This window comes from Salmo salar, chromosome ssa17 (assembly GCF_905237065.1).
Source record: "Salmo salar chromosome ssa17, Ssal_v3.1, whole genome shotgun sequence".
NCBI lineage: Eukaryota > Metazoa > Chordata > Actinopteri > Salmoniformes > Salmonidae > Salmo > Salmo salar.
The window spans coordinates 20188443-20216028 of record NC_059458.1 but is presented as its reverse complement, the minus strand read 5'-3'; the positions used below and the strand labels follow the sequence as shown (position 1 = coordinate 20216028).

Sequence of the window (27586 nt, the reverse complement as noted above, 5' to 3'; positions counted from 1 at the left end):
GACCAGAGCTCTTTACTGCAGTACTGGAGGACTGAGTTACTGGGTGACCAGAGCTCCTTACTACAGTACTGGAGGACTGAGTTACTGGGTGACCAGAGCTCCTTACTACAGTACTGGAGGACTGAGTTACTGGGTGACCAGAGCTCTTTACTGCAGTACTGGAGGACTGAGTTACTGGGTGACCAGAGCTCCTTACTACAGTACTGGAGGACTGAGTTACTGGGTGACCAGAGCTCCTTACTACAGTACTGGAGGACTGAGTTACTGGGTGACCAGAGCTCCTTACTGCAGTACTGGAGGACTGAGTTACTGGGTGACCAGAGCTCCTTACTACAGTACTGGAGGACTGAGTTACTGGGTGACCAGAGCTCCTTACTGCAGTACTGGAGGACTGAGTTACTGGGTGACCAGAGCTCCTTACTACAGTACTGGAGGACTGAGTTACTGGGTGACCAGAGCTCCTTACTGCAGTACTGGAGGACTGAGTTACTGGGTGACCAGAGCCATATAAAGGTTTGGCCAACTTTGCCAGTCATAAGGAATATTTGGATTCTCAGTAACCATAGCAGTTCAGCTAGCTGTTGTTTGAAAAGTCAGTAAATTCAGCATTTCTCTATATGGCTCTATCTGTGTGTCAGTACCAAGGTGAAGCATTGCTGTGGCAGTAAAGCAGTGGGTTGTTACAGTAAAGCAGTGGGTTGTTGCAGTAAAGCAGTGGGTTGTTGCAGTAAAGCAGTGGGTTGTTACAGTAAAGCAGTGGGTTGTTACAGTAAAGCAGTGGGTTGTTGCAGTAAAGCAGTGGGTTGTTACAGTAAAGCAGTGGGTTGTTACAGTAAAGCAGTGGGTTGTTGCAGTAAAGCAGTGGGTTGTTACAGTAAAGCAGTGGGTTGTTACAGTAAAGCAGTGGGTTGTTACAGTAAAGCAGTGGGTTGTTACATTAAAGCAGTGGGTTGTTGCAGTAAAGCAGTGGGTTGTTACAGTAAAGCAGTGGGTTGTTACAGTAAAGCAGTGGGTTGTTGCAGTAAAGCAGTGGGTTGTTACAGTAAAGCAGTGGGTTGTTGCAGTAAAGCAGTGGGGTTGTTGCAGTAAAGCAGTGGGTTGTTGCAGTAAAGCAGTGGGGTGTTGCAGTAAAGCAGTGGGGTGTTACAGTAAAGCAGTGGGTTGTTGCAGTAAAGCAGTGGGTTGTTACAGTAAAGCAGTGGGGTGTTACAGTAAAGTGGTGAGTTTTTGTAATAAAGTGCTGTTTTCTCCTTGCATCAAGTTTCACTGTATTGTCTGGCAACGTAGAAAGGAATGTGTGTGTGTGGGAGTGTGTGTGTGTATGTGTGTGTGTGTGTGTGTGGGAGTGTGTGTGTGTGTGTGAGTGTGGAGGGGTATGTACAGCTAGAGTTCTCATTTATTAAACATGGCTGTTAGAAACCCAACACACCTGTAGCCAACACACACCTCTCCCTCTTACGTCTCTCTACAATGTGTGTGTGTGTGTGTGTGTGTGTGTGTGTGTGTGTGTGTGTGTGTGTGTGTGTGTGTGTGTGCGTGCGTGCGTGCGTGTGTGTGTGTGCGTTCATGCATGCCAGTGTGTGGTGAAAGAAACAGATGACACAGCTAAAGGGTTAATTGCTAACTCCCAGGCTGGAGCCTCTGGAGGACCACGCCCATCCCAGAGTTCAATGGGCCGAAGGTCTCTTGTCCTCCGCTGCTTCGGTCAAGACAGCGAGCAAGAAGACACCTGACCACCTCTAAACCTCTACCAAGCTTCTCCAGCCCTGTCTGATCCTGTCTTCACGGTAAGTCTCCAGTTTCCTGTTTCGGCTGCTATTTACCACGCAAATACAGTAGCCTATGTGGTGCTTTCTGACACTTACAGTATATCAAAGGAGGAAGACTGATCGATCACTACTTGGCACCAAATGAGTCATCAGAGTACAACGGGAGGAAAAATATAGCAGAACTTTTCATACAGTCTTGTCTCAGCCAGTACTGTTTAAGTTCTGTAATATACTTGTTGCACTTAGTTAGTAAGTCAATTTCTTGCTAAGTAAATGTCTAACTGGCTACTGCGATCATTTATCTGTATATATTTTTTAATAATGTCATTTAGTTATCAAGGACACCACATAATATTGAACATATCAGCTCACAACACTGCAGTTATGTCCACAGCTGATGTTCATATGGAGATGGCTGTAAAATAATAAAACTCCTCTTCTCTACCCAGCGCAGCTGAACAACTCCCAGCCTCTGTTAGGCCAGTCGGCAAACCCACTCTACTCAGCCAGGAGTTACTGAACACGGGGAGCAGAGAGACCTTGGCCCCTCTCGTCCAGAACAGAACCAAACAGACACAGGCTTTTATGAAGGTGTGTTCTGGGGTGTGAGCCCCCGGGGGGTCAGGTGTGTGGAGAGTGTGTGGAGGGTCAGCGAGGGGAGCTGTCTGGGTGTGTGGCGGAGAGGGGCGAGGAGTGTGTAAAGTTTACATAAGGCAGCAGGGTGTGGGTCAATTAAATTCAAAAATGTGCACCCGAAATCATTTCCTGAATTGACTAAACTTGAATGGAACGGTACAGAGCTGTGGGATCAAAGTCACGGCCATATATGGAGTCTACGCTGAGTGAGCCCTCAGTCTCAGTTAGACGGGGCATGGACTCTACAAGGTGTAGAGTCTACAAGCATTCCACAGGGATGCTGGCCCATGTTGACTCCATTGACCTTCAAGTTGTCAGGATGTCCTCTGGGTGGTGGACCATTCTTGAAACACACTGTTGAACGTGAAAATCCCAGCAGCGGTATATTGAGGCCATTCCAGGTCACAACACACAACACGTCCTTATTGTCCTCTTATCTCTCTCTCTAGTTAATCAATAACAACACAACTATTTTCAATAATAATAGATCATCATGCAGAACTGTATCATGTTATCTTTGAGAGCTTAAAGATATGGACCCTTACCTTCTGGGGCTTAGATTGTATGGTTCAATATATACATTTGATTCTAAATTGTAGATAGTCTTATCTTTACTCTCTCCTTATTCTAGTTAGCTCTGTATTCTCTGCAGCCTGTGGTAGCACACTTATCACTGTTAGAACGGGTAGATTAGCTTATTGCTCAATACACTTGCAGGTCAATGGAAGCATGAGGTCACAATGGAAGCATGAGGTCACAATGGAAACATGAGGTCACAATGGAAGCATGTGGTCACAATGGAAACATGAGGTCACAATGGAAGCATGAGTTCACAATGGAAGCATGAGGCCACAATGGAAGCATGAGGTCACAATGGAAGCATGTTGACTCTGTCAGTTTAGCAGTCAAGTTTGTTCTGCATCTGTACCTCACGTTTCTATTACAAATATTTCCCTCTATTCTGATGATACATTGACTGTGTGTGTGTGTGTGTGTGTGTGTGTGTGTGTGTGTGTGTGTGTGTGTGTGTGTGTGTGTGTGTGTGTGTGTGTGTGTGTGTGTGTGTGTGTGTGTGTGTGTGTGTGTATCAGGTCATCTAGACAGACTGTCCAGTATGGCAAACAAGGTGACCCAGATATCACGAGAGGACCTGGAGGAGCTCCGAGAGGCTTTCAACAGGATCGGTTAGTTACACACACACACACACACACACACACACACACACACACACACACACACACACACACACACACACACACACACACACACACACACACACACACACACACACACACACACACACACACACACACACACAGCTTTTGCAGCAAATGCTGACTCAGGTCATGGTTTATAACCAATCATAAAGCAGTATACTTTTTTTTTATTGGTCAGTTCACTCTGTGTTAGGGACCTGCACACCTGTTCTACGACTTCCCTTCAGGTGTGCAAAAGGCTTTGCTCTACGTGTCAGGGGTTGCCAGGTTCATCGGTGAACTGAGTAGTTGCCAGATGACTCATCATTAGAGTCAGTACATTCCTGATAAGTGAGCATCAGATTGCTACAAACTCTGTATAAGTACACTGCAGTTCATCAGACCCAATTAGGAGCTGTTAGATAATCTATATGTTAGAGAGGGAGATAGGTAACCTATAGGTTAGAGAGGGAGATAGGTAACCTATATGTTAGAGAGGGAGATAGGTTACCTATAGGTTAGAGAGGGAGATAGGTAACCTCTAGGTTAGAGAGGGAGATAGGTAACCTATAGGTTAGAGAGGGAGATAGGTAACCTATATGTTAGAGAGGGAGATATGTAACCTATATGTTAGAGAGGGAGATAGGTAACCTATATGTTAGAGAGGGAGATAGGCAACCTATATGTTAGAGAGGGAGATATGTAACCTATATGTTAGAGAGAGAGATAGGTAACCTATATGTTAGAGAGGGAGATAGGTAACCTATATGTTAGAAAGGGAGATGGGTAACCTATATGTTAGAGAGGGAGATAGGTAACCTGTCTGTTCTGTCTGTCTGTCTGTCTGTCTGTCTGTCTGTCTGTCTGTCTGTCTGTCTGTCTGTCTGTCTGTCTGTCTGTCTGTCTGTCTGTCTGTCTGTCTGTCTGTCTGTCTGTCTGTCTGTCTGTCTGTCTGTCTGTCTGTCTGTCTGTCTGTCTGTCTGTCTGTCTGTGTTTCCTCCCATACAGACACTGACAACAGCGGTTTTGTCAGTGACTTTGAGCTGCAGGAGCTGTTCAGAGAGGCTAGTTTCTGCATGCCAGGCTACAGAGTCAGAGACATAGTGGAGATCTTCGTAGCAGGAGACACCAACAAGGACGGGAAGATCAGCTTTGAAGAGTTTGTCTCGGTAAGATAGAAAATACACCGAAGTAAAGACAGTGACACATGTAGACACACTCACACAGACACACTCACACACTCACGGCCCATCCTGTCTTGTAGATCTACCAGGAGCTGAAGAGTAAGGAGCTCAGTGAGACGTTCAAGAAAACCATCGCCAGGAGAGAAGGGATACAATCCTTTGGAGGATTGTCAGGAATCTCCAGCGAGGGAACACAGCACTCCTACTCAGGTAGAGAGAGAGAGAGAGAGAGAGAGAGAGAGAGAGAGAGAGAGAGAGAGAGAGAGAGAGAGAGAGAGAGAGAGAGAGAGAGAGAGAGAGAGAGAGAGAGAGAGAGAGAGAGAGAGAGAGAGAGATGTGTGTGTGTCCTAGAGAGCTTTGAAGAGTGTGTGTGTGTGTGTGTGTTAGATGAGGAGAAGGTGGCGTTTGTGAACTGGATCAACAAGTCTCTGGCCAAAGATGAAGACTGTAAACACCTTCTACCCATGAACCCTGACGGAGACAGTCTCTTCAAATCAGTAAAAGATGGGATCCTGCTCTGGTAACACACACACAGGCACAAATATATATACACACACACACACACACTGCTATCATATACTCTGTTTTGTCTTTGCAGTAAAATGATCAACCTCTCCCAGTCTGACACCATCGATGAGAGAGTCATCAACACCAAGAAACACACCACCTTTACCATGACCGTGAGTTAACACACACACACACACACACACACACACACACACGAAAAGTTGGATTGTCCCTTATCCAAACTGTAACTCACTCTCTCTCTCCCTTCTCTAGGAGAACCTGATGCTGGCGATAAACTCTGCGTTGTCTATCGGCTGTACCGTGGTCAACATCGACGCCCCTGACCTGATGGCTGGGAAACCCCACCTGGTGCTGGGGCTGCTTTGGCAGATTATCAAGATAGGACTGTTTGCTGATATAGAGATCAGCAGCAACGAAGGTGCACACACACACACACACACACACACACAATGTCAAACACATACACACATGCACGCATACACAGCCACAAACAAAGAGAGTGTCTAATTTAGTTTCAATGTCATATGAACTTCATGCCCATGTCAAATTATATGACCCCACCTGTACCACACTGCAAGCTGATTGGCTGATTGTGTTCATTTGCAGCTCTTATTAACCTGCTGTCTGAGGGGGAGGAGTTAGAGCACCTGATGTCATTGTCTCCTGAAGAACTGTTGCTACGCTGGGTCAACCATCACCTAGGCAACGCTGGGGCCCAACCAATCAGCAACTTCAGCCAAGACATCAAGGTAATACACACACACACACAGTCACTCACGTACAGTCACGCGCACACACACACACTGCAAATATGTTGTTGTTTATGTATTAATGCTGTTATTATACTGTGTTTGTAGGATTCCAGGGCGTATTTCTACCTGTTGGACCAGATCTCACCTAAAGGAGAGGACTTAGACGAGATGGCCATCCTCATCGATATGACCGGCATCAATGTAAGTGTGTGTGTATTCATATGTGCGTGTTCATGTTTGCATGCGTGTGTGTGTATGTTGCCGCTTACGTGTGTGTGTGTGTGTGTGTGTGTGTGTGTGTGTGTGTGTGTGTGTGTGTGTGTGTGTGTGTGTGTGTGTGTGTGTGTGTATAGGAGCGTGACGACGAACGCAGGGCAGAGATGATGCTTCGCCAGGCAGCCCGTCTGGACTGCAGACAGTTTGTCTCTCCTATGGATGTGGTGTCTGGCAACAGCAAGCTGAACCTGGCCTTCGTAGCCAACCTCTTCAACACACACCCGGCCCTGAAGAGGACTAACAGCAACAACATAGACACAGCACTCATAGAGGGTGAGCTGCACACACACACACACACACACACACACACACACACACACACACACACACACTCTTTCTTTCTTTCTTTCTTTCTTTCTTTCTCACACACACACACATCACACTGTATTATGTGTAATGTTGTCCTAACAGGAGAATCCAGAGAGGAGAAAACATTCAGGAACTGGATGAACTCTCTGGGAGTTGCTCCCTATGTTAACCACCTCTACTGGTACAGTAACCACACACACACACACACACACACACACACACACACACACACACACACACACACACACACACACACACACACACACACACACACACACACACACACACACACACACACACACAGGGAGAGAGAGAGAGTATGCATGTGTGTGTGTTGATGTTTGCATGTGTTGATTGGTGTGTGTGTGTGTGTGTGTTGCAGTGACCTGTGTGACGCGGTGGTGATTCTCCAGTTGTATGAGAAAGTCAACGTCCCTGTAGAGTGGAAAAAAGTCAACAGACCTCCATACTCTGCACTGGGCAGTAACATGAAGAAGGTACACACACACATTTTAAATACTTTATTTGAATCCACCAATCAAACTGACGTGGCACTCAAGGGTACAGAAAGCACCTGCTTCTCCAAACAGCCAGGCTGCCCACGACAGCTGAAACAGACCGGTACCTAGCCAACTGGTCTCCTTCTCCAAACAGCTAGGCTGCCCACGACAGCTGAAACAGACCGGTACCTAGCCAACTGGTCTCCTTCTCCAAACAGCTAGGCTGCCCCCGACAGCTGAAACAGAGCAGTACCTAGCCAACTGGTCTCCTTCTCCAAACAGCTAGGCTGCCCACGACAGCTGAAACAGAGCGGTACCTAGCCAACTGGTCTCCTTCTCCAAACAGCCAGGCTGCCCACGACAGCTGAAACAGAGCGGTACCTAGCCAACTGGTCTCCTTCTCCAAACAGCTAGGCTGCCCACGACAGCTGAAACAGAGCGGTACCTAGCCAACTGGTCTCCTTCTCCAAACAGCTAGGCTGCCCACGACAGCTGAAACAGAGCGGTACCTAGCCAACTGGTCTCCTTCTCCAAACAGCTAGGCTGCCCACGACAGCTGAAACAGACCGGTACCTAGCCAACTGGTCTCCTTCTCCAAACAGCTAGGCTGCCCACGACAGCTGAAACAGAGCGGTACCTAGCCAACTGGTCTCCTTCTCCAAACAGCTAGGCTGCCCACGACAGCTGAAACAGAGCGGTACCTAGCCAACTGGTCTCCTTCTCCAAACAGCTAGGCTGCCCACGACAGCTGAAACAGAGCGGTACCTAGCCAACTGGTCTCCTTCTCCAAACAGCTAGGCTGCCCACGACAGCTGAAACAGAGCGGTACCTAGCCAACTGGTCTCCTTCTCCAAACAGCTAGGCTGCCCACGACAGCTGAAACAGACCGGTACCTAGCCAACTGGTCTCCTTCTCCAAACAGCCAGGCTGCCCCCGACAGCTGAAACAGAGCGGTACCTAGCCAACTGGTCTCCTTCTCCAAACAGCTAGGCTGCCCACGACAGCTGAAACAGAGCGGTACCTAGCCAACTGGTCTCCTTCTCCAAACAGCTAGGCTGCCCCCGACAGCTGAAACAGACCGGTACCTAGCCAACTGGTCTCCTTCTCCAAACAGCTAGGCTGCCCCCGACAGCTGAAACAGAGCGGTACCTAGCCAACTGGTCTCCTTCTCCAAACAGCTAGGCTGCCCACGACAGCTGAAACAGAGCGGTACCTAGCCAACTGGTCTCCTTCTCCAAACAGCTAGGCTGCCCCCGACAGCTGAAACAGAGCGGTACCTAGCCAACTGGTCTCCTTCTCCAAACAGCCAGGCTGCCCACGACAGCTGAAACAGAGCGGTACCTAGCCAACTGGTCTCCTTCTCCAAACAGCTAGGCTGCCCACGACAGCTGAAACAGAGCGGTACCTAGCCAACTGGTCTCCTTCTCCAAACAGCTAGGCTGTCCACGACAGCTGAAACAGACCGGTACCTAGCCAGTTGCTATGCCCTAGTTTTTGTCAGGCTTCTCAGCAAAGGCCTGCTCCATGTAGCCGTCCAACGAGCAGCCTCTTCCAAAACGAGCACCACCCCCTGGCCTCCCCCCACAACAACAATATCTGGCGTATTTGGCACACACACACACACACACACACGCACATGCACACACACACACACACACACACACACACACACACACACACACACACACACACACACACACACACACACACACACACACACACACACACACACACACACACACACACACAGAGACTCTCTTTTATCAATATATTGTTGATGAAAATACAGAGGATTTCCAGGCATTGTTGTTGTGTGTCTGTGTGTGTAGTTGGAGAACTGTACCTATGCAGTGGAACTGGGTCGGAATAAAGCTCGATTCTCATTGGTGGGAATTGGAGGAGTGAATCTGAACGAGGGAAGTCCCATGCACACACTGGCTCTGGTCTGGCAGCTAATGAGGAGGTATGTACAGTACAAACACACACCTTTCCTTTTTCACTTGGACATCTCTCTCACCTCTTACTATCCCTCTATCATCCCCCACCCCCCTCAGGTACACTCTCCAGGTGTTGTCTGATCTAGGAGATGGGGAGAAGATTGGAGACCAGATCATAATCAACTGGGTCAACACTCAGCTCAAAGAGGGAGGCAAGGACTCACAGATCAGCAGCTTCAAGGTGGGTGTGTACGTGTGTGAGTGTGCAGTGTGCAGTGCACGTTGTGTGCATGTGAACAGCTTTAATGTGTGTGTGTGTGTGTCCTGCAGGATAAGCTGATCAGTACTAGTCTCCCAGTGATAGACTTGTTAGACACCATCGCCCCCAAATCTATCAAAGAGGAGCTGGTGAAGAGAGGGGAGCTCAGCGATGCAGACAAGCTCAACAACGCCAAGTAAATAACCCCTGACCCTTAACCTCTTAACTCTAAATGACCTCGACCCCCAACCTCTAACCTCTTATATCTAACTGACCTCTATCCTCTGACCCCTGACCCCCGAGCTGACTTCCCTTCCCTTTTGTCTTCCTGTAGGTACGCTATCACGGTATCCAGGAAGATCGGAGCCCGTGTCTACGCTCTGCCTGATGACCTGGTCGAGGTGAAACCCAAGATGGTTCTGACTGTGTTCGCATGCCTGATGGGGAGGGGCATGAAGAAAGCTGACGGCTGAACACACACACACACACACACACACGCTCAGACACACTAACATACACCAACAGCCTGTCCCAATTTGCTCCAAGCCCTTTACCCTCTTCCTGTCTCCTGCTCATCTCGTCTGTGATTAGATCAGTGTATATAATCAGAGAATCAGAGCACAGCTGATTGTTCATTAAACATTTATTTCAGTTATGTTCCCAAGGAGGCACTGATGGGTCATTTTAATATCTCTAAATGATTCATGTATTAATTCATTCTGTATAAAAGAAACCACAGAATAGAATTATAAATCTATATAGTGGAGGGGACATGAACCCTTTGGTTTCAATCACACACATGCGCACATACACACACCTTACAGAATGAACAGTACAGACATGCTGCAGACCTGTAAATGTTGTGTAATTCTCTTGACTTAGTAAACGCAATCTACCGACGATAACAGACTGACATTTTGTTCATGCAAATTGTGTGTGTGTGGGAGGGGTGGTGCATTTTTGAATACTCAATCATAAACATGTATAATAAAACCCATTTAACAAACGCGTGTTTCACCCGGGACTGAGATAAATGTTTACCAGAAACAAAGGAGGACAACAAAGGAGGACTGTGTGATGGAACTAGGTCAGTAAGCCTTGTGTGAGTTGATGCACGGTCCCAACTTCCATCTCACTAACAACGCTGGGATGGGATTTAGTTCATTTAATTCACAGATACATCTTCCCCTCTCGCCTCACTCCCACGTTTCAACTGGCAGTGATAATTACTGTACCACAGATACATCTTCCCCTCTCGCCTCACTCCCACGTTTCAACTGGCAGTGATAATTACTGTACCACAGATACATCTTCCCCTCTCGCCTCACTCACACGTTTCAACTGGCGGTGATAATTACTGTACCACAGATACATCTTCCCCTCTCGCCTCACTCCCACGTTTCAACTGGCGGTGATAATTACTGTACCACAGATACATCTTCCCCTATCGCCTCACTCCCACGTTTCAACTGGCGGTGATAATTACTGTACCACAGATACATCTTCTCCTCTCGCCTCACTCCCACGTTTCAACTGGCGGTGATAATTACTGTACCACAGATACATCTTCCCCTCTCAGGCCCACTCCCACGTTTCAACTGGCGGTGATAATTACTGTACCACAGATACATCTTCCCCTCTCGCCTCACTCACACGTTTCAACTGGCGGTGATAATTACTGTACCACAGATACATCTTCCCCTCTCGCCTCACTCCCACGTTTCAACTGGCGGTGATAATTACTGTACCACAGATACATCTTCCCCTCTCGCCTCACTCCCACGTTTCAACTGGCGGTGATAATTACTGTACCACAGATACATCTTCCCCTCTCGCCTCACTCCCACGTTTCAACTGGCGGTGATAATTACTGTATCACAGATACATCTTCCCCTCTCGCCTCACTCCCACGTTTCAACTGGCGGTGATAATTACTGTATCACAGATACATCTTCCCCTCTCGCCTCACTCACACGTTTCAACTGGCGGTGATAATTACTGTACCACAGATACATCTTCCCCTCTCGCCTCACTCCCACGTTTCAACTGGCGGTGATAATTACTGTACCACAGATACATCTTCCCCTCTCGCCTCACTCACACGTTTCAACTGGCGGTGATAATTACTGTACCACAGATACAGCTTTTTTGGGCTGAGCCTCAGAGGTGGAAACACAAATGGCAACATTTTGGAGCCAAACACTGGTGCTCAGCCTGATAATGGAAATAAACCACGAGAGACCCACAAAATCTTAGAATATATACCACAAGAGACCTACAAACTCTTAGAATATATTCCACGAGAGACCTACAAACTCTTAGAATATATTCCACGAGAGACCTACAAACTCTTAGAATATATACCACAAGAGACCTACAAACTCTTAGAATATATACCACGAGAGACCTACAAACTCTTAGAATATATACCACAAGAGACCTACAAACTCTTAGAATATATACCACAAGAGACCTACAAACTCTTAGAATATATACCACAAGAGACCTACAAACTCTTCGAATATATACCACAAGAGACCTACAAACTCTTAGAATATATACCACAAGAGACCCACAAAATCTTAGAATATATTCCACGAGAGACCTACAAACTCTCAGAATATATACCACGAGAGACCTACAAATTCTTAGAAGGGAATAGAGGGAGGGAATAGCTACACTGTTTGTATTCGGTCATGTTTCCAGTCGCCTTGCCATGATTAAAAGCGGTGGTTCGCACTTTCAGTTTTGCGTGAATGCTGTCATCAATCCACGGTTTCTGCTTAGGGAAGGTTTTAATAGTCACAGTGGGTACAACATCACCGGTTCACTTGCTAATAAACTCGCTCGCCGAGTCAACGTATAGGTCAATGTTATTGTCTGAGGCTACCCGGAACATATCCCAGTCCACGTGATCGAAGCAATCTTGAAGCGTGGAATCCGATTGGTCAGACCAGCGTTGGATAGACCTGAGCATGGGCATTTCCTGTTTTAGTTTCTGTCTATAGGCTGGGAGCAACAAAATGGAGTCATGGTCAGATTTGCCAAAGGCAGGGCGGGGAAGGGCTTTGTATGCATCGCGGAAGTTAGAGTAGCAATGGTCCAGAATGCTACCAGCCCGTGTCGCGCATTCGATATGCTGATAGAATTTAGGAAGTCTTGTTCTCAGATTAGCTTTGTTAAAATCCACAGCTACAATAAATGCAGCCTTAGGATATATGGTTTCCAGTTTACATAGAGTCCAGTGAAGATCTTTCAGGGCCGTCGAGGTATCTGCTTGGGGGGGATATATAACGGCTGTGACTATAATCAAAGAGAATTCTCTTGGTAGATAATGCAGTCAGCATTTGATTGTAAGGAATTATAGGTCAGGTGAACAAAAGGACTTGAGTTTCTGTATGTTGTTATGATCACACCATGAGTCATTAATCATAAGGCATACACCCCCGCCCTTCTTCTTACCAGAGAGTTGTTTTTTTCTGTCGGCGCGATGCATGAAGAAACCGGGTGGCTGTACTGACTCTGATAACATATCCTGAGTGAGCCATGTTTCCGTGAAACAGAGAATGTTACAATCCCTGATATCTCTCTGGAAGGCAACTCGTGCCCTAATTTCGTCCACCTTGTTGTCTAGAGATTGGACATTGGCGAGTAATATGCTCGGAAGCGGCGGATGGTGTGCTCACCTTCTAAGTCTGACCGGTAGGCCGCTCCATCTGCCTCTTCTGCGGCGACCGCGTTGTTTTGGGTCGGCCTCTGGGATAAGATCCCATGTCCAGGGTAGAGGTCCAAACAAAGGAACCGCTTCGGGAAAGTCGTATTCTTGGTCGTAATGTTGGTAAGTTGACGTCGCTTTTATATCCAATAGTTCTTCCCGGCTGTATGTAATAACACTGTATGTAATAACAATATAAGAAACAATATTAGAAACAAAATACATAAATAACAAATTACTGCATAGTTTCCTAAGGTCCTGAAGGACCTGAAGTGAGGCGACCATCTCTGTCGGCGCCATCTTGCATGGGTGACTACTTTGAAGAATCTCAAATATAAAATATATTTTGATTCGTTTAACACTTTTTTGGTTACTACATGATTCCATATGTGTTATTTCATAGTTTTGATGTCTTCAATAGTATTGTACAATGTAGAAAATAGTAAAAAGAAAGAAAAACCCTTGAATGAGTAGGTGTGTCCAAACTTTTGACTGGTACTGTATAATCACAAAATATCTACAAACTCAGGCTAGTAGTCCAGATTCTCAATCTCAGAACCACCTGCAGAAGTAGACAGACATACACAGTTATATTGCACAGTAGAAAAAGGCCAATGTGATCATCATATTCAATAGGACATGCTGGACAATAACACTAACATGCAAATATTTTGTTTTTTTCCCCCACAGATATCCTATTAAATTACTGGTATGTGAGTTCTGTAAATCTGTACATTTTACATCATATCTGCTGCAGTTTCCTCAAGGGAGAGCAGTTTGCGTTTGATTGTCCGAATCAAGACTGGACCTCTACAGTTGCCATAGCCAAACGTCACTTTGGACCGAAAGTTTTCAAACGGCTCCTTTGAGGAAGACATGAGGGCCGAAATGTTGTCGTTTCTCTCATAGCAGTGTACAATTTAGCCAGCTGTTTTTAAATAGAGCGTTTTGTGGACTGTTCACAGTCCCTGGTCTAAAGATGGAAGGCTTGGAAATGTCCGCTATGATACCTGCACTGCAGGAGCTAGCGAGGTGAGTCTGCGCCGTCTGTAGTCTGGACGTTGTTATTGTTTTGCTACTGTAGGTAACGTTAACTTAGCTAACATGCTAACTAACTTAGTACAGTTTTCCAACTGCTCCTCACATTGTTGTTTAGTAAAATAATTTAACAGTATGTCTTGATAAACGTCAGTAATGCTAACTAGCTCGGTAGCTTGTTAATAATAGTACACTTAGCTAGCTACTGTAGCTGGCTAACTACGTTGCTGTAACAACTTGTTGTCAATGCAGTAGAATCAGTCGCGCATATCACACACGTTGATGATGTTCTACACTTCCAGTGCCACCGCAGAGGAATACAACAAGGTGGTTCAGAAGCATCGTCAGATTCTCTGTCAGTTCATTGACCGAATACTGACAGACGTAGATGTCGCTGTTTCTCTCTCTGTCGCTGTTTCTTCTCGCCCAGTGTATTGTGTGTGTGTGTGTGTGTGTGTGTGTGTGTGTGTGTGTGTGTGTGTGTGTGTGTTTCAGTGTCGTTGGAGCTGTCTAAGAGGTCCAGTTCAGAGCCAGCGTGTGTGATGCTGTTAGACTTTGTTCAGCACATTATAAAGTCTTCCTCACTGATGTTTGTCAACCCTGCCTGTCAGCTGGCCCACTTCAGACACACAGCAGAGCAGCACCGGTAAGAACGCACACACACACTTGTGGTTTACACTGTCCTCTCCTCCTTACTCCCTCTCCCTTATTCTCCCTCTCCGTCTCTCTCTCTAGAGTTCAGTAGGTGGGTTGTCGGCAGGCTGCTGCGAGTCGCAGCATCTCCAAGCTGTGATGTCATCCATGGGCGTGTCTCGGCCGTTCTCTGCTCCTTACTGCACGCACTCAGACCGCGAGCACCAATCACCTTCGACATCATCGCCATAGAGATGCTTGGATTGGCCCAGGACCTCAGCAATCTGCTCTACACACACACACACACACACACACACACACACACTCACACACCCCGGAAACACATACACACTGTACAAACACACACACCTTGTGGCCGGAAACCCTGCAGTCTTTCTCTGTCTCTCTCACCCCTTATCTCACCCCTCCTCCTCCCCTCGCCTGCCTCCTTGGAAACCCTGGTTGCAGTGACAGTGAACGCTCTGACCGACGCCCTCAGGGGATTGGCCAGCCGCAGGGAGATGGGGGTGGCTTGGAGGCGGGCTGTTTGGTCTTGGCCTATGGGAATGCTCGGTTAAGAAAGGTTGCTATGGTGATGCTGAGGCAATTGGCGGAGATTGTTGTGTTCCCGGAGAGGCGGAGTCAGGAGTTTTTTACAGCGTACCTGACGCTGCTGGACACACACACACCTGAGCCAGAGACATATGGGGGAGAGCTGCTGAAGCTGACGCAGTGTGTGTTTGGATCTGCACACACACCTGCTCACACACACACACACACGTTTTGAGCGTACCCACCTGGCCCAGCTGTTGGAACATGTGTGTGTTCTGGAATCAGAGGTCAGCCAATCGCTGAGCTTTGTCTTTAACTTCCTGTTGTGCGTTCCACCGGGATACGAGAGCGCCCCGTCGCTACAGAGACAGAGAGTTACTGATGTCTGCAGAACCCTCACACACTCCATCGGGATGGAGAAACAGTCTGAGGTACGCACACACCATAGAGGTAGAAAGAGGACTCATCTTTGTATCTGTGCCATTATAAAGTCTTTCTCTGCATGGCCAGCGCAAATGAGGCAATCTATTTTAAAGTAGTCAATTTTCTTCTTCTTTTGTGTTAAAAAAAAAGCATAAAGCTAATGATTTACCACCACTTGCAGTGCTGGAGTCCTGAACCAAATCTTGTGTGTCATTCATTTATTGTGGCCACTAGACGGCGGTGATATTTTATAAACCATAGGCAACTCAATTTGAAGAAGACAATGCTCTGATCGTTGACTGATCGCTCCCAACCCATTGTAGTCTCCACCCAGTTGACTATTTTAAAATGGTGGAACCCCTCAATGGCAATGACCATGCTGAAACGGGTTATATCCATCTAGAGTCCCCTTTCCACCTGTATCTCTCTCTCTCTCACACACACACACACAGGCCTTCATTTATCAACCAATTGCATTTGGTTTGTATATTTGTGTAAAGTAAACTTAGTTCTTTGTGTGTGTGCAGGGGTTTCTTTACACTGCCCTGAAGGCTGAGGTTGCCGTGGTGATGCAAGAGAGGGAGGATGGAGAAACGGCTGCTAAGCGACCCTGTCTACCCATCACCCCCCTGGCCAGCAAGACCCCCTAAACTCCCCCGATGTGAGTCACATCTGATCTCTACATCTCTAGATCACTCTAAATCCTACTGTCCATATCAACATGTTACCATCTTTATCTCTCTGTGTGTGTGTGTGTGTGTGTGTGTGTGTGTGTGTGTGTGTGTGTGTGTGTGTGTGTGTGTGTGTGTGTGTGTGTGTGTGTGTGTGTGTGTGTGTGTGTGTGTGTGTGTGTGTGTGTGTGTGTAGGGAGGTGGACATGCGTGTGTGTAGTGAGGTGTGAGCGGCAGGCTGGATGACCTTCTGGCCTCTGGTGAACTGTGACCTTGACCCGACGACCCCTGAGCCTGACGCTGACCCTCATATGACCCTGAGAGCTCTGGAGGGACTCGCTCTCATCCTGCACCTGGTATCACACACACATACCCAGAAGGTAACACACACACACACACCAGGTATCACACACCCCACATTATCTCTCACACAGATCTTTCTATCTCTCTCTCTCTGTCCTCCAGCTCCTCCTCTCCTGTGGCTGTCTGTCTCCACTCTGGGCAGGGCTTTGGAAACCTGTCAATCACTACTGGGCGGGGCTAAGTCTACCGCTGACCACGCCCGTATACAGTCTGCCATCCAGCTGGCTGTCAGAATACTGGACTCCATCATCTACCTAACAAGTAAGAATCACACACACACACACACACACACACACACACACACACACACACACACATTTTTGTCATGTAAAATGTTGTTCTCACCTCCGTGTGTGTGTGTAGTGAGTAGCCCGGCTGAGGACAGTGGTCTACAGAGTAGTGTGTGTGTGTAGTGGGTAACCGGCCGAGGACAGTGGTCTCCAGAGTAGTGTGTGTGTAGTGGGTAACCCGGCTGAGGACAGTGGTCTACAGAGTAGTGTGTGTGTAGTGAGTAACAGGCTGAGGACAGTGGTCTCCAGAGTAGTGTGTGTGTAGTGAGTAACCGGCTGAGGACAGTGGTCTACAGAGTAGTGTGTGTGTAGTGGGTAACCCGGCTGAGGACAGTGGTCTACAGAGTAGTGTGTGTGTAGTGGGTAACCCGGCTGAGGACAGTGGTCTACAGAGTAGTGTGTGTGTAGTGGGTAACCGGCTGAGGACAGTGGTCTCCAGAGTAGTGTGTGTGTAGTGGGTAACCCGGCTGAGGACAGTGGTCTCCAGAGTAGTGTGTGTGTAGTGGGTAACCCGGCTGAGGACAGTGGTCTACAGAGTAGTGTGTGTGTAGTGAGTAACAGGCTGAGGACAGTGGTCTACAGAGTAGTGTGTGTGTAGTGAGTAACCCGGCTGAGGACAGTGGTCTACAGAGTAGTGTGTGTGTAGTGGGTAACCCGGCTGAGGACAGTGGTCTCCAGAGTAGTGTGTGTGTAGTGGGTAACAGGCTGAGGACAGTGGTCTACAGAGTAGTGTGTGTGTAGTGGGTAACCGGCTGAGGACAGTGGTCTCCAGAGTAGTGTGTGTGTAGTGAGTAACCCGGCTGAGGACAGTGGTCTCCAGAGTAGTGTGTGTGTAGTGGGTAACCCGGCTGAGGACAGTGGTCTACAGAGTAGTGAGTGTGTAGTGGGTAACAGGCTGAGGACAGTGGTCTACAGAGTAGTGTGTGTGTAGTGGGTAACAGGCTGAGGACAGTGGTCTACAGAGTAGTGTGTGTGTAGTGGGTAACCGGCTGCGGACAGTGGTCTACAGAGTAGTGTGTGTGTAGTGGGTAACCCGGCTGAGGACAGTGGTCTACAGAGTAGTGAGTGTGTAGTGGGTAACAGGCTGAGGACAGTGGTCTACAGAGTAGTGTGTGTGTAGTGGGTAACAGGCTGAGGACAGTGGTCTACAGAGTAGTGTGTGTGTAGTGGGTAACCCGGCTGAGGACAGTGGTCTCCAGAGTAGTGTGTGTGTAGTGAGTAACCCGGCTGAGGACAGTGGTCTACAGAGTAGTGTGTGTGTAGTGAGTAACAGGCTGAGGACAGTGGTCTACAGAGTAGTGTGTGTGTAGTGGGTAACCCGGCTGAGGACAGTGGTCTACAGAGTAGTGTGTGTGTAGTGAGTAACCCGGCTGAGGACAGTGGTCTACAGAGTAGTGTGTGTGTAGTGGGTAACCGGCTGAGGACAGTGGTCTCCAGAGTAGTGTGTGTGTAGTGGGTAACAGGCTGAGGACAGTGGTCTCCAGAGTAGTGTGTGTGTAGTGAGTAACCCGGCTGAGGACAGTGGTCTACAGAGTAGTGTGTGTGTAGTGGGTAACCCGGCTGAGGACAGTGGTCTCCAGAGTAGTGTGTGTGTAGTGGGTAACAGGCTGAGGACAGTGGTCTACAGAGTAGTGTGTGTGTAGTGGGTAACCCGGCTGAGGACAGTGGTCTCCAGAGTAGTGTGTGTGTAGTGGGTAACAGGCTGAGGACAGTGGTCTACAGAGTAGTGTGTGTGTAGTGAGTAACCCGGCTGAGGACAGTGGTCTCCAGAGTAGTGTGTGTGTAGTGAGTAACCCGGCTGAGGACAGTGGTCTACAGAGTAGTGTGTGTGTAGTGAGTAACCCGGCTGAGGACAGTGGTCTCCAGAGTAGTGTGTGTGTAATGAGTAGCCCGGCTGAGGACAGTGGTCTCCAGAGTAGTGTGTGTGTAGTGGGTAACCCGGCTGAGGACAGTGGTCTACAGAGTAGTGTGTGTGTAGTGGGTAACCCGGCTGAGGACAGTGGTCTCCAGAGTAGTGTGTGTGTAGTGACTAACCCGGCTGAGGACAGTGGTCTACAGAGTAGTGTGTGTGTAGTGGGTAACCCGGCTGAGGACAGTGGTCTCCAGAGTAGTGTGTGTGTAGTGGGTAACCCGGCTGAGGACAGTGGTCTCCAGAGTAGTGTGTGTGTAGTGGGTAACCGGCTGAGGACAGTGGTCTACAGAGTAGTGTGTGTGTAGTGGGTAAACCGGCTGAGGACAGTGGTCTCCAGAGTAGTGTGTGTGTAGTGGGTAACCCGGCTGAGGACAGTGGTCTACAGAGTAGTGTGTGTGTAGTGGGTAACAGGCTGAGGACAGTGGTCTCCAGAGTTGTGTGTGTGTAGTGGGTAACCGGCTGAGGACAGTGGTCTCCAGAGTAGTGTGTGTGTAGTGGGTAACCGGCTGAGGACAGTGGTCTCCAGAGTAGTGTGTGTGTAGTAGGTAACCGGCTGAGGACAGTGGTCTACAGAGTAGTGTGTGTGTAGTGGGTAACCCGGCTGAGGACAGTGGTCTACAGAGTAGTGTGTGTGTAGTGGGTAACCCGGCTGAGGACAGTGGTCTACAGAGTAGTGTGTGTGTAGTGGGTAACCCGGCTGAGGACAGTGGTCTCCAGAGTAGTGTGTGTGTAGTGGGTAACCCGGCTGAGGACAGTGGTCTACAGAGTAGTGTGTGTGTAGTGGGTAACCCGGCTGAGGACAGTGGTCTCCAGAGTAGTGTGTGTGTGTAGTGGGTAACCCGGCTGAGGACAGTGGTCTCCAGAGTAGTGTGTGTGTAGTGGGTAACCGGCTGAGGACAGTGGTCTCCAGAGTAGTGTGTGTGTAGTGAGTAACCCGGCTGAGGACAGTGGTCTACAGAGTAGTGTGTGTGTAGTGGGTAACCCGGCTGAGGACAGTGGTCTACAGAGTAGTGTGTGTGTAGTGGGTAACCCGGCTGAGGACAGTGGTCTACAGAGTAGTGTGTGTGTAGTGAGTAACCCGGCTGAGGACAGTGGTCTACAGAGTAGTGTGTGTGTAGTGAGTAACCCGGCTGAGGACAGTGGTCTCCAGAGTAGTGTGTGTGTAGTGGGTAACCGGCTGAGGACAGTGGTCTCCAGAGTAGTGTGTGTGTAGTGGGTAACCGGCTGAGGACAGTGGTCTACAGAGTAGTGTGTGTGTAGTGGGTAACCCGGCTGAGGACAGTGGTCTCCAGAGTAGTGTGTGTGTAGTGGGTAACCCGGCTGAGGACAGTGGTCTCCAGAGTAGTGTGTGTGTAGTGGGTAACCGGCTGAGGACAGTGGTCTCCAGAGTAGTGTGTGTGTAGTGGGTAACCGGCTGAGGACAGTGGTCTACAGAGTAGTGTGTGTGTAGTGGGTAACCCGGCTGAGGACAGTGGTCTCCAGAGTAGTGTGTGTGTAGTGAGTAACCCGGCTGAGGACAGTGGTCTCCAGAGTAGTGTGTGTGTAGTGGGTAACCCGGCTGAGGACAGTGGTCTACAGAGTAGTGTGTGTGTAGTGGGTAACCGGCTGAGGACAGTGGTCTACAGAGTAGTGTGTGTGTAGTGGGTAACCCGGCTGAGGACAGTGGTCTCCAGAGTAGTGTGTGTGTAGTGGGTAACCCGGCTGAGGACAGTGGTCTCCAGAGTAGTGTGTGTGTAGTGGGTAACCGGCTGAGGACAGTGGTCTCCAGAGTAGTATGTGTGTGTAGTGGGTAACCCGGCTGAGGACAGTGGTCTCCAGAGTAGTGTGTGTGTAGTGGGTAACCGGCTGAGGACAGTGGTCTACAGAGTAGTGTGTGTGTAGTGGGTAACCCGGCTGAGGACAGTGGTCTCCAGAGTAGTGTGTGTGTAGTGGGTAACCCGGCTGAGGACAGTGGTCTCCAGAGTAGTGTGTGTGTAGTGGGTAACCGGCTGAGGACAGTGGTCTCCAGAGTAGTGTGTGTGTAGTGGGTAACCGGCTGAGGACAGTGGTCTCCAGAGTAGTGTGTGTGTAGTGGGTAACCCGGCTGAGGACAGTGGTCTCCAGAGTAGTGTGTGTGTAGTGGGTAACCCGGCTGAGGACAGTGGTCTCCAGAGTAGTGTGTGTGTAGTGGGTAACCCGGCAGTGGTTGAGGACAGTGGTTTTCCACTTTAATTTTGAGTGTGACTCCAAATCCAGACCTCCATGGGTTGATAAATTGGATTTCCATTGATTATTTTTGTGTGATTTTGTTGTCAGCACATTCAACTATGTAAAGAAAAAAAGTATTTAATAAGATTATTTCTTTCATTCAGATCTAGGATGTGTTGTTTAAGTGTTCCCTTTATTTTTTGGAGCAGTATATTACCAACACGATACTGCCCAACTACCCGACATTATACTACCAACACGATACTGCCCAACTACCCGACGTTATACTACACAACACGATACTACCCAACGCTATACTACCCAACTACCCGACATTATACTACCCAAAACGATACTACCCGACATTATACTACCAACACGATACTACCCGACATTATACTACCCAACAAGATACTACCCAACTACCGGACATTATACTACACAACACGATACTACCAAACTACCCAACGCTATACTACCCAACATTATACTACCAACACGATACTACCCGACATTATACTACCAACACGATACTACCCAACTACCCGACATTATACTACACAACACGATACTACCAAACTACCCAACGCTATACTACCCAACATTATACTACCAACACGATACTGCCCAACTACCCGACATTATACTACACAACACGATACTACCCAACTACCCAACATTATACTACCAACACGATACTGCCCAACTACCCGACATTATATTACCAACACGATACTGCCCAACTACCCAACATTATATTACCAACACAATACTACCCAACTACCCGACATTATACTACCCAACTACCCAACATTATGCTACCCAACACGATATTACCCAACACTATACCACCCAACTACCCGACATTATGCTACCCAACACGATACTACCCGACATTATACTACCCAACACGATACTACTAAACTACCCAATGCTATACTACCCGACATTATACTACCAACACGATACTACCCAACTACCCGACATTATACTACCCAACACGATACTACCTAACTACCCGACATTATACTACCCAATGCAATACTACCCAACACTATACTACCCAACATTATACTACCCAACACGATACTACCCTACTACCCAATGCTCTACTACCCGACATTATTCTACCCAACACGATACTACCCAACTACCCGACATTATACTACCAACACGATACTACCCAACGCTATACTACCCAACTACCCGACATTATACTACCCAATGCTATACTGCCCAACTACCCGACATTATACTACCCAACACGATACTACCCGACATTATACTACCAACACGATACTACCCAACTACCCGACATTATACTACACAACACGATACTACCAAACTACCCAACGCTATACCACCCAACATTATACTACCAACACGATACTGCCCAACTACCCGACATTATATTACCAACACAATACTACCCAACTACCCGACATTATACTACCCAACACGATATTACCCAACACTATACTACCCAACTACCCGACATTATACTACCCAACTACCCGACATTATACTACCCAACACGATACTACCCGACATTATACTACCAACACGATACTACCAAACTACCCAATGCTATACTACCCGACATTATACTACCAACATGATACTACCCAACTACCCAACATTATACTACCCGACATTATACTACCCAATGCAATACTACCCAACGCTATACTACCCAACATTATACTACCAACACGATAGTACCCGACATTATACTACCAACATGATACTACCCAACTACCTGACATTATACTACCAACACGATACTACCCGACATTATATTCCCAACACGATACTACCCTACTACCCAATGCTATACTACCCAACTACCCGACATTATACTACCAACACGATACTACCCAACTACCCGACATTATTCTACCCAACACGATACTACCCAATTACCCGACATTATACTACCCAACATGATACTACCCAACTACCCAATGCTATACTACCCAACATTATACTACCAACACGATACTACCCGACATTATACTACCAACATGATACTACCCAACTACCTGACATTATACTACCAACACGATACTACCCTACTACCCAATGCTATACTACCCAACATTATACTACCCAACACGATATTACCCAACACTATACTACCCAACTACCCGACATTATACTACCCAACTACCCGACATTATACTACCCAACACGATACTACCCGACATTATACTACCAACACGATACTACCAAACTACCCAATGCTATACTACCCGACATTATACTACCAACATGATACTACCCAACTACCCAACATTATACTACCCGACATTATACTACCCAATGCAATACTACCCAACGCTATACTACCCAACATTATACTACCAACACGATAGTACCCGACATTATACTACCAACATGATACTACCCAACTACCTGACATTATACTACCAACACGATACTACCCGACATTATATTCCCAACACGATACTACCCTACTACCCAATGCTATACTACCCAACTACCCGACATTATACTACCAACACGATACTACCCAACTACCCGACATTATTCTACCCAACACGATACTACCCAATTACCCGACATTATACTACCCAACATGATACTACCCAACTACCCAATGCTATACTACCCAACATTATACTACCAACACGATACTACCCGACATTATACTACCAACATGATACTACCCAACTACCTGACATTATACTACCAACACGATACTACCCTACTACCCAATGCTATACTACCCAACTACTCTACATTATACTAGACAACACGATACTACCCGACATTATACCTCCCAACACGATACTACCCAACTACCCAACGTTATACTACCCAACATGATACTACCCAACTACACGACATTATACTACCCAATAGGATACTACCCGACATTATACTACCCAACTACCCGACATTATACTACCCAACTACATGACATTATACTACCCAATAGGATACTACCCGACATTATACTACCCAACAACCCGACATTATACTACCCAACACGATACTACCCAACTACCCAACATTATACTACCTAACACGATACTACCCGACAATATACTACCCAACACGATACTACCTAACTACCCGACGTTATACTACCAACACGATACTGCCCAACTACCTGACATTATACTACCCAACATTATACTACCTAACTACCCAACATTATACTACCCAACACGATACTACCTAACTACCCGACATTATACTACCCAACACGATACTACCTAACTACCCGACGTTATACTACCCAACATGATACTACCCAACTACCCAATGCTATACTACCCAACATGATACTACCCAACTACACGACATTATACTACCCAATAGGATACTACCCGACATTATACTACCAACACACTGACCACACTCTACTAGGAGAGAGGTACACACACACACTGACCACACTCTACTAGGAGAGAGGTACACACACACACTGACCACACTCTACTAGGAGAGAGGTACACACACACACTGACCACACTCTACTAGGAGAGAGGTACACACACACTGACCACACTCTACTAGGAGAGAGGTACACACACACACTGACCACACTCTACTAGGAGAGAGGTACACACACACTGACCACACTCTACTAGGAGAGAGGTACACACACACACTGACCACACTCTACTAGGAGAGAGGTACACACACACACTGACCACACTCTACTAGGAGAGAGGTACACACACACTGACCACACTCTACTAGGAGAGAGGTACACACACACACTGACCACACTCTACTAGGAGAGAGGTACACACACACACTGACCACACTCTACTAGGAGAGAGGTACACACACACACTGACCACACTCTACTAGGAGAGAGGTACACACACACTGACCACACTCTACTAGGAGAGAGGTACACACACACACTGACCACACTCTACTAGGAGAGAGGTACACACACACACTGACCACACTCTACTAGGAGAGAGGTACACACACACTGACCACACTCTACTAGGAGAGAGGTACACACACACACTGACCACACTCTACTAGGAGAGAGGTACACACACACTGACCACACTCTACTAGGAGAGAGGTACACACACACACTGACCACACTCTACTAGGAGAGAGGTACACACACACACTGACCACACTCTACTAGGAGAGAGGTACACACACACTGACCACACTCTACTAGGAGAGAGGTACACACACACACTGACCACACTCTACTAGGAGAGAGGTACACACACACACTGACCACACTCTACTAGGAGAGAGGTACACACACACACTGACCACACTCTACTAGGAGAGAGGTACACACACACACTGACCACACTCTACTAGGAGAGAGGTACACACACACTGACCACACTCTACTAGGAGAGAGGTACACACACACACTGACCACACTCTACTAGGAGAGAGGTACACACACACACTGACCACACTCTACTAGGAGAGAGGTACACACACACACTGACCACACTCTACTAGGAGAGAGGTACACACACACACTGACCACACTCTACTAGGAGAGAGGTACACACACACTGACCACACTCTACTAGGAGAGAGGTACACACACACACTGACCACACTCTACTAGGAGAGAGGTACACACACACTGACCACACTCTACTAGGAGAGAGGTACACACACACACTGACCACATACGCCACATACTCAATAAAACTTGTGTGTGTGTGTGTGTCCTCATGTCAGGTAAAGGGTTGAGGAAGTTCATTCTTCCTAAGACTGCATGGTTTGAGGAGAAGTTGAAGGTCCATAAGGTCCTCCTGTGTGCCAGACACCCCCCTGTCTTCTATGAATGGTTCCTCCGAACCTTCCCTGACCCCACCACATGGTACGACCCAGTACACACACACGTTTACATCACACACATACACTATACATTACTGGTGATTAACCGTGTGTGTAGGTACAGCAGCAGGTCAGCCTACTGTCTCTCCACTGCGGTGATGTCCGTGGTGGGCTACATCCTGGGTCTTGGAGACCGCCATGGAGAGAACATCCTGTTTGACTCATTCACCGGGGAGTGTGTTCACGTCCACTTCAACAAGGTGTGTGTTGCTTGGACTTTCTTGCACCTCAACAAGTTCATGAGGCCAAATTCAATACATGCCTCTCGACCCCACCCCATCTCTCTCTTTCTCTCCTCCTAACCCCCCCCCCCCAGGGTGAGACGTTTGATGTTCCGGAAGTGGTTCAGAACCACCTGTGAAGTCACACTACGCCTGATGAGAGACCAGAGAGAACCGCTCATGAGGTACACACACACACACACACACATAAACACACACACAGACACACACACATATAAACACAGACATATAAACACAGGCATTTAAATGAAGCTGTCCCTCTCGCCAGAGCCTCCTCAGATCAACATGTGCCAAACTAGCCCACCAGGTCAGTGGGACTTCAAAGGACCAATGGTGGGGTGTACAGTTGTGTGTGTGTGTGTGTGTGTGTGTGTGTAGTCAGTGTGTTTTGTGTTTCAGTGTACTGAAGACGTTTCTCCATGACCCTCTGGTAGAGTGGAGTGAACCCAAAGGCCGATCCAAGACACAGGCCAGTGAGACTGGAGAGATAGTCAACGAGAAGGTACACACACACACACTCTATCCCTCTCTGTCGCTCTCTATAAAGAAATGTTCATGTAAAACACTCTCTCTCTCTCTAAATGTAAAAGGACTAACTAACACATCTTTTCTCCCCTCCCAGGCCAAGACCCATGTGTGTGAGACTGATCAGCGTTTGCAGGGCGTGATAAAGAGTCGTCACAAGGTGTTGGGTCTGCCTCTGTCTATAGAGGGACACGTCCACTACCTCATACAGGAGGCTACTGACGACAAACTACTGTGTCAGATGTACCTGGGCTGGGGACCTTATCTGTAATACACACTGCTTCTCTGAGAAACTCTTTACAAATTCAATATTTTACTTGTTCTGTTATCCATGAAGTTCTTTTTCATGTTTTTGTAAATCCGGAGTAATTGTTATGTTTTTCATGGGGCAGTTGCATATTTGACCATAATAAAAATAAAAAGTTGTATTTTTTTAAATGCTGGGGTGTGTGTGTGTGTGTGTGTGTGTGTGTGTGTGTGTGTGTGTGTGTGTGTGTGTGTGTAATCTCATTACAGCTGCAAGTCTCTAGGGGTATGTCTCTATAAGCTTGGCACATCAAGCCACTGGGATTTTGGCCCATTCTTCAAGGCAAAACTGCTCCGGCTCCTTCAAGTTGGATGGGTTCCTGCTGGCATACAGCAATCTATAAATCATACCATAGATTCTCAATTGGATTGAGGTCTGGGCTTTGACTAGTCCATTCCAAGACATTTAAATGTTTCCCCTTAAACCACTCGAGTGTTGCTTTAGCAGTATGCTTAGGGTCATTGTCCTGCTGGAAGGTGAACCTCTGTCCCAGGCTCAAATCTCTGGAAGACT

General features: G+C 47.5%; 1 protein-coding gene and 1 long non-coding RNA gene across 7 annotated transcripts; both read left to right on the top strand.

Moving 5' to 3' along the window:
- Positions 1-1523: 1523 nt before the first annotated feature.
- LOC106594147 (plastin-1) lies at positions 1524-10352 on the top strand. 2 transcript variants are annotated; one of them, XM_045698975.1, is made up of 17 exons: positions 1524-1787; positions 2219-2360; positions 3497-3589; positions 4610-4770; positions 4866-4995; positions 5173-5305; positions 5384-5465; positions 5566-5731; positions 5920-6062; positions 6171-6266; positions 6419-6614; positions 6753-6831; positions 7033-7147; positions 8980-9113; positions 9205-9328; positions 9418-9542; positions 9681-10352. In XM_045698975.1, the coding sequence occupies exons 3-17, from the start codon at positions 3520-3522 to the stop codon at positions 9817-9819; spliced, it is 1893 nt and encodes a 630-aa protein (XP_045554931.1). In that variant the 5' UTR covers positions 1524-1787; positions 2219-2360; positions 3497-3519; the 3' UTR covers positions 9820-10352. The 2 variants fall into 2 exon arrangements, with proteins under 2 accessions (XP_045554931.1, XP_045554930.1); XM_045698974.1 differs by having other exon boundaries at positions 1550-1787; positions 2224-2360.
- A 3450-nt stretch (positions 10353-13802) lies between these two features.
- LOC106575445 (uncharacterized) lies at positions 13803-27204 on the top strand. 5 transcript variants are annotated; one of them, XR_006759996.1, is made up of 12 exons: positions 13804-14093; positions 14595-14745; positions 14835-15715; positions 16235-16368; positions 16575-16758; positions 16844-17002; positions 25841-25982; positions 26058-26199; positions 26316-26405; positions 26510-26548; positions 26641-26743; positions 26864-27204. It is a non-coding gene; the product is annotated as an uncharacterized lncRNA (long non-coding RNA). The 5 variants fall into 5 exon arrangements; XR_001321782.2 differs by having other exon boundaries at positions 13803-14093; positions 16575-17002; XR_006759997.1 differs by having other exon boundaries at positions 13872-14093; positions 14530-14745; positions 16575-17002.
- Positions 27205-27586: the final 382 nt, after the last annotated feature.